At 41.1% G+C, this 13,104-nt stretch overlaps 1 protein-coding gene across 3 annotated transcripts in view; it reads right to left on the bottom strand.

Moving 5' to 3' along the window:
- Positions 1-12,518, bottom strand: part of LOC307266084 (neoverrucotoxin subunit alpha-like) — a 34,734-nt gene extending 22,216 nt beyond the window's left edge. The window contains exons 1-7 of one of the 3 annotated variants that reach the window (XM_080047987.1): positions 12,445-12,518; positions 12,111-12,171; positions 9,614-9,897; positions 9,232-9,334; positions 8,372-8,421; positions 5,159-6,222; positions 4,643-4,745 (exon numbers count right to left, since the gene is read on the bottom strand). In XM_080047987.1, the coding sequence (XP_079904113.1) occupies positions 5,672-6,222; positions 8,372-8,421; positions 9,232-9,334; positions 9,614-9,878 (969 nt within the window). In that variant the 5' untranslated portion in view covers positions 9,879-9,897; positions 12,111-12,171; positions 12,445-12,518 and the 3' untranslated portion in view covers positions 4,643-4,745; positions 5,159-5,671. Of the gene's footprint in view, positions 1-4,642; positions 4,746-5,158; positions 6,223-8,371; positions 8,422-9,231; positions 9,335-9,613; positions 9,898-10,180; positions 10,575-12,110; positions 12,172-12,444 lie in introns of those variants that run through there. The other 2 variants (XM_080047989.1, XM_080047988.1) reach the window with 2 other exon arrangements.
- Positions 12,519-13,104: the final 586 nt, after the last annotated feature.

The raw sequence follows: 13,104 nt of genomic DNA, 5'->3' as shown, positions 1-13,104 counted from the left end.
GTGTGTGTGTGTGTGTGTGTGTGTGTGTGTGTGTGTGTGTGTTTGTGTGTGTGTGTGTCTGTGTCTGTGTGAGTGTCTGTGTGTGTGTGTGTGTGTGTGTGTGTGTGTGTGTGTGTGTCTGTGTGTCTGTGTGTGTGTGTGTGTGTGTGTTCGACTCACGTGACTTGATGATATGATCTTCATTGTCCCAGAAGGGCAGTGTGGTTTGCATACAGTAGTAAAAAACAGCATCAGACAATAAATAAATAGACATTAATAAACATTAGTAAGGCGCATTGATACAGAGGGGAAAAGACCCTCACTCACTACACCAGGGGTGGCCAACCCGCGGCTCGCGAGCCGCATGCGGCTCTTTGCCCAGCTTCGTGCGGCTCTTCAGTTCATGTCAAATTATGTGATTATAATTTTTTTTTTTTTTTTATACTTTTTTTTTTGTTGTGGGCCTATGTGTGTGCATGTTCGCAAACGTTTCATGCGGCTCTTACGTTCGTTTTACATGTTGTCTATTATTTCATTTTTTATTTTATTAATGTGTAGGCCCTATGTGTATGCCTGTTCGCAAATGTTTAATTGAGGACGCAACATAACGTTCGCAAACGTTTGGTGCGGACGCAACATAAAACTGCCCGCTCAGCTTGGAGGGAGGTTTTCCGTGAGTAAACTATTTGTGTCAAGTTCGCTCCGAAACAGAGTGGGAGAGTTCATATTTTTTGTTGAATGTTATGGCAGGCCATTCTGCCTTATATGCCAGGTGTCATTTGCGCATTTCAAGGCTTCAAATCTTCGGCGCCACTTCAGCTCTCTCCATGCTAAAAGTAAGTCCCACAAAGCAACATGCATAGTAAGAGAAAAACGCTATTTTAAATTGTTATATTTTTGTTTGTGGACTTGGTTGAACTGAGAGTTTGTGTGTGAGGCAGTGCACACAATGTTCATTGTTGAAAATGACTGCCCTGTCGTCTTTAGTACTGTAGGTGTCCAGTCCTGTCATTATCACAGGGGCGGCCTTAACGATATGGGGGCCCGTTTCAAGTCCTAGTGTGGGGCCCCCTGTTTTTTTTTTTTTTTTTTTTTAATAAATAATGCTTGTGCATGCATGTGCAAGCTCCCCGCGAAAATAAAAACGCCCCCCCCCCCTGAAATCTTACTGGCCACCCCAGTGTCCCTCCCCCCCAGTTCAAATGTTATTTTTTATTTTCATTTTATTTTTTTAATTACATTTTTTTCCTGATATGTGTCCTAGTTCAGAGATGATATGTTTTTTTTTTCTTAACCTTTTTTGATAGGTAGTTGCCAAGTTCATCACACAAACACTCCAATCCACTGATATGAGATCAGTTTGCAATTTTCAATTACTAAATTAATGGTAGGACTGTGGCCACTAGAACTGGTCTCTGGTCAGCAAAGGTCTTGAAAACAGCATAAGTGTGCTTTTGACATGCGTGCCACCCATGCATGTGTATAGGCACGTGTCCCAGCAGATTTTTTAAATCTGAATAAAAAAAATAAAGTTTGTAGTTAGCGAGTGTAACATGTTCTTAGCAAGGGCAGACTTTCATAAATAAAGGTTTATTTTTTTAGCAAGATATTTGGTCAAAAGCTAGTGGTCATCCGTCCCTCTGTGCAGTTGTTAGGCATCTGGCTGCTAGCAAGTTATGTTGTCTTGCTAATTTTACTATTCATCTGAGCTGAAATAAATAATGACTTTTTCCTTTATTATCTTCGCCAGAATGCATCAGAATGCTTAGATTACATGTTAAAAAACACAACAAAAATCTTCAGGGGGGGATGCCCCCAGACCCCCCTTCAAGGGTTTAGTTTTCTGACAAACATTACAATGGATACTAACATGATTTGGGCATTTGGGATTATAAATCATCTTTGAATTGGTTGTACAGCATATCACATGCTATTCATTCAGGGGTGCGATGGCTACCCCACTCTAACTCTGTGGCCCACCTTGGCCACCCCCAGTCAAAATTTCCTGGAATTGCCACTGTGTGTACCCGTGTGTACGATGTGGCTCTTTGCAGTAACACAGTAAACAAATTTGGCTCTTTGTCTCTGACTGGTTGGCCACCCCTGCACTACACTATACACACACATACACACACACACACACACACACACACACACACACACACACACACACACACACACACACACACACACACACACACACCATCTTGTCACTCACTACACTATAGACACACTTGATTTGTTATAAATTTTTTGGGAGAAATATGTTGTTCCAAAAAATGTAATGAATGTAATTATTTGCGTTATGGGGACTTCTATTTTATCTCCAAACGGAAGGCCAGTCCCTGTAAAAATGTCCCCTCAACATGAGTAATGCACACACACTCATACACACACACACACACACACACACACACACACACACACACAAAGACACACACACACACACACACAAAGACACACACGCACACACACTCTATTGTCTTTACATGAACATGAGTCCCTACTGCCCTCTGCTGGTGGGCAACAACAGCTACAGGAAGATTTAAAAAAAAAAAAAAATGTTTCACACACACACACACACACACACAAACACACACACACACACACACAGGTTAAAATAACAATGAATAATTATACAATATACGAAATTATGTTGAATTCTATAACTAGGCAGTAAAGGGACATTTTAAACCCTCTGTCTGTAGCTGATAACAGACAGTAAGCCTGTGTCACTACTAGTTGTTATTTTACCTGAAGAAAAGTGTCCCAAAGTGATGCCAATGTCTGCATCACCAGTCCTGAGTTCTGCATCTCTTAATTACATTTGTTTAATTTAAATGTATTATTAATTTATTATTTAAAGTTAATTCATCAAGTTAGACTAAATGAAATATTTTTGAGTTATTGCTGTACATCTCTCTCATTTTGTCAATGTTTTGGAGCATTTTATAAACCAGATGATAAATACATAAAGAGCAGTAAATGGACGCGCACACACACACTATACATTATAGCATTTTGTAAACTAGTAGATTGATGGTGTAATATTATTAACTTTTTTTAAACAATATGAAGAATTGATGAGGAGTAAATTGAAATTCTTAACGCCAGAAACATTTACCAACAGTTTATTAATGTCATGTCTCATTCTTACATTTATAACAAACTGTGTGTTATACTTCTCATTTGAATGTGTTTATAATGTATATCTGTGTGTGTGTGTGTGTGTGTGTGTGTGTGTGTGTGTGTGTGTGTGTGTGTGTGTGTGTGTGTGTGTGTGTGTGTGTGTGTGTGTGCCTAGCATGCCTGTGTGTGTGCGTGCGTGCCTGTGTGTGCATGTGTGTGTGTGTGTGTGTGTGTGTGTGTGTGTGTGTGTGATCTTTCCCTGTGTTCCAGTCCCCATACTATCTGCTATCTAGTTTGGTAGAAAAATAATTTAGGATGTCCTGACTCTTGTGGCCCGATTTAGTATGGTTAGAAAAACGCGGATGTCTACTAGATCCAGCCGAGATTTTTTAGTGTGGAAATCAGCATGCTATTTGGGTGAGTCTGGCCCATAATAGAGTGCGCACCGGAAGTGACGTCACATCGACGGAGCCTCCGTATGAAAACAAACGGGGATGAGATGGATATAAAAGCAAGAGGCAAGATCAAGGAGCCATGTTAGGATGAAATAAATAAGTAAAAGTATGTCCTAATTATATGCCTACTGCATCCTAACTAGATTATTTTTACGATCAGATGTAGTATGTAGAATAGAGAAAATAAAGAGTATGAGATTTGGAACGCCGGTACTGACCAATAAATACATTTACTATAAAGGTGGAGTCAGTGATTCTGGAGAGTGTTCGTTGTAATTATTTTTTTGTTATTATCACTTTTTGTCAAAATCAGTCAACACCTCCTCCTCATGATCTGCTACCCGTGTGTGTGCTGGAAATAAGTCCAGTGTCTAAACACAGCCTAGGCTCTGTAAACAGGCATGATGCTATTGCTATTGCTACGATGACCCCTTTGTTTACATACTGGTTTACAGAGCCTAGGCTGTGTATTAAAGGCCTACTTCACCGGTTTGAATATGAAGGTGTATGTCACAGTAAAAGACATCACAGTAATATTTACAAAGTAAGTTTTTTTTAATCCTATATTTCTCTTTCTGTGATGTCACGCGAAAGAGAAATATAGGGTTAAAAAAACACTCTTTCTGCCTTTTCTCAGGCTAGGATGAACAGATTTTAATTTTTTTTTGCACATTTATACTACATAGGATCTCAGAATTCAATACACCTTCATATTCAAACCGGTGAAGTAGGCCTTTAACACTTGCAGCGAAAACACAGTAAGGACAGGTAGCAGATCATGAGGATATGTTCACAAAACATGTTCAAAGTTAACATCAAAGAAATGAAACAAGTCCACTCTGCTTTTAGTCTTTAAACTTTTATTGAACTAAATGATATCGGCTGCAGCCATCAGCAGCAGCTACATGCTGCTCCAAGAAAACATTGTTACAGTGAAAATCAAAGTAAATACAGTTTACACCAGTTCAGCCCTGAAGAGATCATTCCACCATCTCTAAGAAAAACACATCTCTGACAACACCAACATTTACCAAAACCCTCTGAGTGGGTTTGAAGAATTAAGATCCCCCCCCCCCCCCCGACCCACAAAAAAGAAATCACTCACAGTAGCCAGAAGCTTAAAACAGCGGAAAATTCATCGTATTCTCAAAGTTCCAACTGTCTGTGAACGCCCCGTGACAACTCTTGGGTTGCGTTCCGAATCGCATACTCTTTCTTTTTTCTATTCTACATACTACATCTGACGATATAAAGAATCTAGTTAGGATGCAGTAGGCATACTATTGGGACATACTTTACTCTCTTATTTCATCATAACATTGCGCCTTGATCTTGCCTCTTGCTTTTATATCCGTCTCATCCCCGTTTGTTTTCATATGGAGGCTTCGTCGATGTGACGTCACTTCACGTGTGCACTGGATTGTGGGTCGGAATCGCCCAAATAGGATGCAGTTTTCAACACTAACAATCTTGGCCGCATGAAGTAGGACATCCGGGTACTTCTAACCATCCTAAATCTGGCCATAAGAATTGGGACATCCTAAATCTGTTTTCTACATACTATATAGTAGAAAGTATGCGATTCGGAACGCAACCTTGGTGTCATTATCAAATACATCTCCAAGTTAAGCCAAAACATTTTTTTATCAAAACCTTACATTCCACTGTCTGTATATTTTTCAAATAAACAAAAATCAACAATAAACATGATCAAGATGCTGTAAAAAAAAAAACAGCATAAAAAACATCATATTATCTTAGCGCTACTGGGCGGCCATGCTTGTTTTTGCTGTGATATAGATAGATGGATGGATGGATGGATGGATGGATGGATGGATGGATGGATGGATGGATGGATGGATGGATGGATGGATGGATGGATAGATGGATAGATGGATAGATGGATAGATGGATAGATGGATAGATGGATAGATGGATAGATAGATAGATAGATAGATAGATAGATAGATAGATAGATAGATAGATAGATAGATAGTGAGTTGTCTGCAGTATGTGTGGGGGGTTAACTATCACATTGGGCAGACTAGTTCATATGAACTAAGTCCACCACCAATATCTAAACCTCAGGACTGGAAGTTGTCTCCCTCCTACACATCACACAGAGACACTGAGGAACCAAAGCACCCAAACCCAAACCCAGGGTAAAGAGGTTCAGTGAATGTGGTGTTGAAGGTGTGGAGGTGGATCAGTGAGTCAGAGGAGACTCTGTAGAAGGACAGAGAGCCTGCAGGACAGTCCACATACACTGCTACTCTGTTAGAGACAGAGGAGGTGGTGAAGGATGCTACTTTGTTATTGTGACTGAAGAAGTGACCACGAGGAAGACAATCATCATCACCATCAGAGCAGAGCAGACACCAGGACTGATCATTCCCTCCAAACCTACAGTCTGTACTCTCTCCTTTCCTCCTGATTCCTCTGTAACTCACTGATATAACAACCACTCCTCTCCACTCAACCTCCCAGTAACGGCGACCAGTCAGACCATCACTACACAGCACCTGAGGACAGAGGTCAAATCTCTCTGGATGATCAGGATATGGCTGAAACTCCTTCTCACCTGTCACCTTCCTGTTGTTGTCAGACAGTTTGAGCTCTCTGTTCACTGTGTTTATGTCCAGTGTGAGTTCACAGTAATCTGATGGAGAGAAAAAGACACAGCAGCAGTTTATCATCAGACACCTGAAGGCTTTATTCTGTGTCTGTCTTTTGATGTTCTACATGTTCTATCCTCCTTATTATCAGGAGCGCTGATCTAATTCAAAGATGGACTCATAGATTTTGGAGCTCAAGGTTACTGTGGCCTCATGTTTTCAAGAATGTAAAGGTGCTACAAGGAACTTTTAAATAATTCTGAAACAGTCTAATTTTTCCTCATGATCATGAATTACATGTAACAGCAAACGAGACCATCAGTGCAAAGAATGCTATTTTTAGGGCTGTCAAACGAATGCAATTTTGATCAGATTAATCACAGGGTGCTGTGGATAAATCACGATTAATCATGATTCATTCTACCATTTGAAATATGGCTAAAATTCAAATTGTCTCTGTATATTGTTGTATGAACAGAAAGATAAGGGACAGAAGGTGGATATATACATTTAAAATAAGTCTTTCTATTCATTGAAAATCCAAATTATTGTTTTAACACTGAAAATAAATTAAAATCAAACTAAAATATATGCATACCACAACATAGTTCAATTTGTCTGTCTCTTTGAGCAAATATAGGCTATACAGTATAATGGCATTTATTTGGTGAATCCATAGATAGATCCATAGTGCATTCTTCACATACAACTTGATTGCAGTCCGCTGGGTGTGTGTGTGTGTGTGTGTGTGCGTGTGTGTGTGTGTGTGTGTGTGTGTGCGTGCGTGCGTGCGTGTGTGTGTGTTTATACTAGGGATGTGAACAATGTGTCGATTCTTGACTCGATTCTCGACTCTAAAAATAGAAATCGGTATATCGGAGGGTTTTACTTTATTAGATTTTTTTCGGGACAGGGGAGACGTCCGTGATGCGAGTTCACGTGTGGTCGTGAGCGCGCTTCATTTCTGCAATTTGCGCGCATTAAATGTCCAGTGTTGGTCAACAGTGCAGTGCAACATATGCAGCATAAAGTTATAGGTCTATAGCATTCGTCTACGACCGTGATGTTAAATCACCTTCACACAAAGCCTCCGCCCGAACAAAGCAGCGAGTGTAACGCTCTGACGGTGAAAATCACCGGGAGACCAGCGAGTGATCCGCCGTGCAGAAAAACTGCTTGGTTTGATGGATAAAGTGAAAGTCATGAAACTCCTGCCCGTTGACGTTGTCTAGGGGAGCGGCCTCCGCGATCTGTTTGTTTGTCTGGAGCCTGAATACACAGCAGAGCCATGTCGGCAAGCTGACAGCGCGACTGAAGGGACAGAGAGCCGCCTCCCTCTGTTAGTTTCTCTTTTCAGCCAAGTAAGTTACTATCACCTCCGACGCATGGACAGCGTTTAATTAAAGCCTCTCATTTTATTATCAAAAAGGCTTTGATGCAGATGAAATCTGAACACACACAGCGGGCGGCAGCAGTGTTGTTAAAAGGAAAGTGCAGCTTCTCATTCTAATCAGCACCAAACTGCCTTTCTTTTTTTTAATGGCACAGTAAATCGATCGATTTGTCGATTCATGCCGTCGACACGCAAATAATGAGTCGTTTCACATCCCTTGTTTGTACGTGTGACTACGTTCTAGGGGACTGTTCATTTGTGCCTGAATAGCCACACACTACTCACACACACCTCTGAAAACTGCAGACGTTTGTGTCCTTGCGGGCTCTGAATAGAGCAGACAATGTTTCTCCTCCTGTTGCTCCCGACATCAACTGCCGCCCGTGACACAGACGTGGCCGTTAGCAGTTTAAAACACGGCATGGGCTAACGTGCTGCTATGTTTGGCCAGGCACAGCTACTGATCCTGGGTCAGCCACAACGTTACAGTGACTGTAGTACAAAGTGGGTGGGATGTACGGGGCGGATCATTCTGCACATGCGTTAATTGCGTTAAAATAATAAACACATTAATTCCTGAAATTAATCACCCTGCGTTAACGCATTCATTTTGACAGCCCTAAACTATTTTTATATAGTTTTTCTTAATGCCTTTGTCCGGGTACACTCACCCAGGAACAACAGCTGGCTATCTAAAAACACGACAGCTTTAGTCCAAAGAGGCCGCTAGAATGAACACAATCTGAAAGTTCCTCGGAGCAGCTTTAGGACAACAGAACTCAAACTGAATCCACACTTACACTTCTTCAGATCATCACGTTTTATCCTGTGCTCTCCACCGTGGTCCATCCTGGAGGAAGAAACACAGTCAGAATGATTTTCTATCAACATGATCCTAACTGCTGTTCAACATGAAGCAGTGTTCCTCAGTTTGTCAGTGTGACAGAGAAACAGGCTCAAACTCATTTGTGTTAACTATCTCCATTCTATCACTGCTGTCTGTTACAAGAAGAAGATAATATATATATTCATCAACCGTTAGTTCGGACCAAGTAATGTTCTATTACAGACCAATGATCAGTTTCACGTTCTCATGAAGACTCAACAACTAGTTTCTATCCAAACCTGCTCCAGAGGCTGAACACAGGAAGTGATTTACTCAGACATTTAGAATGAATCAATAATTTAACTGATTGTTTCATTTTAGAACAAACCAGTGATTCGGCTGTAGAATAAGTGACTCATGTAAAAAGCAGAGTAGATATTGGATATCCAATCATATTAATATCCAGACATTGAAACGAGATTGGGCAGAGGATGGTTAAAAAGTGTCAGTCCAACATAGAGTCAGGGAGACGGTGGAAAGGGTTTTATTCACCCCAACACAAAGTCTTTAAGGAACAGAAAGTCAGGTTCCTTCAAGAGCCCTATCACTACAAACATCAGAGAATATAAACCCTGCCTTAGCCGGGCCGCTCGCCACTTACCGGTTTAGTATCAAGAAAACAAAGTGTTTAGTTAAACCCAGAGAGGGGACACTGGGAGAATGTGCTCCCACACTGTTCCAGTTCCCCTGGCCCTCAACTCCTTACAGCACAGACACATCGTACATTTATCATGTAAAATGAGCTCTATTGAAATGTTTCATGTGTCCACCTACAGAGCTTTGTTGGAGGCCTTGGGCCCTGGCTGAAGAGCCTCCCCAGAAGCAGAGGACTGGTCCAGATCTTCCTCTGTTTCTGGTCTGTCTGGTTTCCTGGAAGCTACAAAGCAACATGACATCAGTGAGAGGATGCTAGTGAACGTTAGTCATGGAAACACTTTCTAACAACACATTTCTGACTTCATGGATGTTTTATGTTTACAGCAAAATGTTTTCTGTCCAGTTCATCCATCTGTCTATGAGATGACGTCCTGAAGGGTTTATCACTGAGCCAGCTAGACATAGCCCGGCTTTCTTTACAAGCCGGGCCCTTCAGGGGACAATCTGTCTATGAGATGAAGTGATGTGATGTCACCTGTTCCATCTTTACATGACTCACCTTCAGGCTCTGAAAGGGGCTCTGATAAATCCTTTCTATTGATCTTGTCCAAAACCATCCTGGTCACTTGCATAGTTTCTGTATTGTAGGTCTGCACCAGCAGATCCACAGTGTCCAACCGGTTTGCATTTTTCAGCTGACTCTTAGGGATTGCTCGGAAGTCGCGAAGGATATTTGGCTTTGACAGAAACCACTTGAACTTCTCAAAGTCTCCGTCACTTAAATCCTCCAAAAACCCCAAGAGGATCTCTTCTGTTGTCGCCATGTTTTCTCTCCCTCAAGATCTGAGAGAAACAAAAAAATATTCATCTGTACAGTGTATGAACAGCCCACTGACTCAGACTTCTACTTATTGTCTTTTGACGTTTGAATGTTTTTAATTAAACAACCAAATGAGAAAACTGAATTTATAAGTTTAATTATTCCAGAGAGTCTTTCATCTTGGCCCCTGTCCTCCACATGTTTTCTTTTCTCTCTTTTGATACGTCTTTATTTGCTTCAATGTGTAAACAGTGACACAGCACAATGTGATGAAAGTGATCCATGTTTCTGTGGGAGGATTCTCACCTGCTGAACTGACTTCAGGTCGACTTACAGACACTTTGCACCCTCATGTGTGGAGGAAACACTGGGAGAGAAGACGCTGCTCATTTCATCCTGCTCAGTCCTGGGCTGTGTCTGAAATCGCGCACTTCTGTACTTACACTTACTTTTTTGAGTGCACTTTGCGCAAAAACGGAGAGTGTGCCAAAATGCAGTGCACTGTAAGTTCCTCGGTCGTGCACTCAAAACGGTCTAAAACTTGAGTGTGGAGCGATGGACACTTTCCACACTCAACGGCCGCCATCTTGCCTACGTAGCGGAGAGGACGGAACATTAAAATCAAAATAGAGGAGCTTGAAGCAACTGTGGAGACGGACGCGCTCTACAAAAGTTAAATTACACATTTGTTTAGTTTTTCCGTACAACTACACTGTTTTAGACTGTATCCGACCGTTTCAAAAAAAATACCACCGAAGAAGAACCTTCAAAATACAAAGTCATTTCCGGTAGGTGCGCAACGGCAGTTTGGACAGTGCACTGTAGAAATGAGAGCACTGCGTCTATAAGTAAGTGTACTGTAGGGATAATAAAGTGCACTCAATGTAAGTGCACTTACGTGAGTGCGCGATTTCAGACACAGCCCTGGTGTGTGTGTGATCTGAGGACACCGTCACACCCTCATAACTTCACAGTCAAAGTCTAAAAATAAACAGAGTGAAAACCAGTTCAACAAGTGCCAAGTGTTTCTAGTCTGTCCCTGTCTCCTCTGCTTTACCTGCCTGAGGCTAATGTTGCTCTCTGCACCTGTGATGACTGTTTATGTTTATATTGTGTGTAGTTCCAGTATCCGTCCACTAGATGGTACTATTGTCCCTCATAGTAAATCAGCAGCAGATATGATGTTCAGCAGCATTTCACAGTTGGTTAATCCTCGTAGTAATGAATTAGTATATAAAAACATTTTAGAACATTTTAGACTAGTTTTTATCAACACAAAAACAGATTGAGCATTTCAAACTGAAGCAAACTGCTTTTATGAAATTAATAATTGTAACCACAAACTGACAGCTTGTCTGTCAGAATGTTGCTTTTTCAGAAATGAAGGGTGGTTTTGTGGATGGATGTCTAAAGAAGTTCTATGTATATACATGTGTGTATATTTATAATATAACTATTACAAATGCTATAACCAGTTTCCACACCTGAACCTACAGCATTCAAACAGCCTTTACATGAATGCAACTCAACAATGCAAAAAAGTTTGCAATACTATAAAAAACACACAGAAAAGTATTTTCACCAATGAAAAATAATGAAAAATATCAACAAGATAAAAAAAAATCCTGAACAAAACTAATCTCAACGTGTAATGTTGTAAATTGCATGTATGTTGTAGTTCTCCTGTCTGTCCACTAGATGGTGCTATCTAACAGCTAATGAAATGAAGCTCAGCTGACAGATGTGTTGCAGCAGCAGAGTGGATCCCATTGGTTCACTACTATATTAACCACATGTTGCTCTAAAGGCCTTTCACTGTGTTCCTCAGTCCTGGTTCCTAACAAAGGGGAACCAGAACCTCTAGAACCTCAGGCTGCCACAGAGGCTGTCTGCTTTCAAAGATATTAAAATGGTTTCAAGGAACTTTCGGTTTGTGTTAATTCTAGCGCCCACTTTGGACTAAAGCGGTAGTGTTTTTACCACGCCAACTGTTGTTCCTGGGTGAGCGTACCCATGACAAAGGCATCAAGAAAAACTATATAAATATAGCATTCTTTGCACTGATGGTCTCGTTTTCTGTTACATGTAATTTATGATCATCAGAGGAAAAATTAGACTACATGCAGAGATTTCCATATCATGAAAGAAGACATAAGAACCAGAAAACCATTAAAGCTCTAAATACAGATTCAGTTTTCTGAGCTGATTCCAAATGAAAACAGAGATTTGAGCTCACCTGAAGTTCTGCTGAGTTGTGACAGTCCGTCCTCTCACAGAGTCCACCGCGCTGTGAGGCTCTGATCAGATTATACAACCAGTTATACACTGAACATCATCACCGCCCACTCCTGTGTGTGTGTGTGTGTGTGTGTGTGTGTGTGTGTGTGTGTGTGTACATTATCACCGCCCACTCCTGTGTGTGGGTGTGTGTGTGTGTGTGTGTGTGTGTGTGTGTGTGTGTGTGTGTGTGTGTGTGTGTCTGTGTGTGTGTGTGTGTGTGTGTGTGTGTGTGTGTGTGTGTGTGTGTGTGTGTGTGTGTGTGTGTGTGTGTGTGTGTGTGTGTGTGTTACCTGTTGGGCCAGATGAGCAGTGTTCACGTGGACTTGAGTCACGTGATTTTATAATCTTTATGTCGATCGTTTCCTTCACAGCCAGAAAGAAAAAGAAAATTGCAGAATTACATAAAATATTTTTTTGGAAAAGTGTGTTTTAGAATTTCACACTACAGCAAAAGGTTAAGCTGTAACAAATGGCAGTTATATATTTGATTCTCTGGAAGTTTGTATGTGTTACAGTCAGTGTCTCACCTCCGCACCTTGTTTCCTTCGTGAGAAAGATCTGATTCTACAGAAAGATTAACAGAGAAACACACAGTCTCAGGAAAGAAGACAGACCACATTCCGCAAACGTGTATGTGTGTGTGTGTGTGTGTGTGTGTGTGTGTGTGTGTGTGTGTGTGTGTGTGTGTGTGTGTGTGTGTGTGTGTGTGTGTGTGTGTGTGTTTGGGCAAGTTGGTTTGTTTTTTTGGGCTTGACGCACCTGACTTGATTTGATGATATAATCTGTGTGGCTTGCAACGGTCATAGAAAACAGACAATGAATGAATAGACCTGAAAAAACATTAATACACAAGAAGGCGTTCCCCCTCTGCAGGGCTGTACGCTTATTTTTTAAAGTGGTAGCACTGGTGCTAGCAAGCAAAAAAGATCTGTTGCACAAAAATAAATTTG

This window comes from Ammodytes marinus (assembly GCF_949987685.1).
Source record: "Ammodytes marinus genome assembly, chromosome: 19".
NCBI lineage: Eukaryota > Metazoa > Chordata > Actinopteri > Uranoscopiformes > Ammodytidae > Ammodytes > Ammodytes marinus.
The sequence above is the reverse complement of the archived record's forward strand: the minus strand, read 5'-3'. Positions and strand labels throughout refer to the sequence as shown.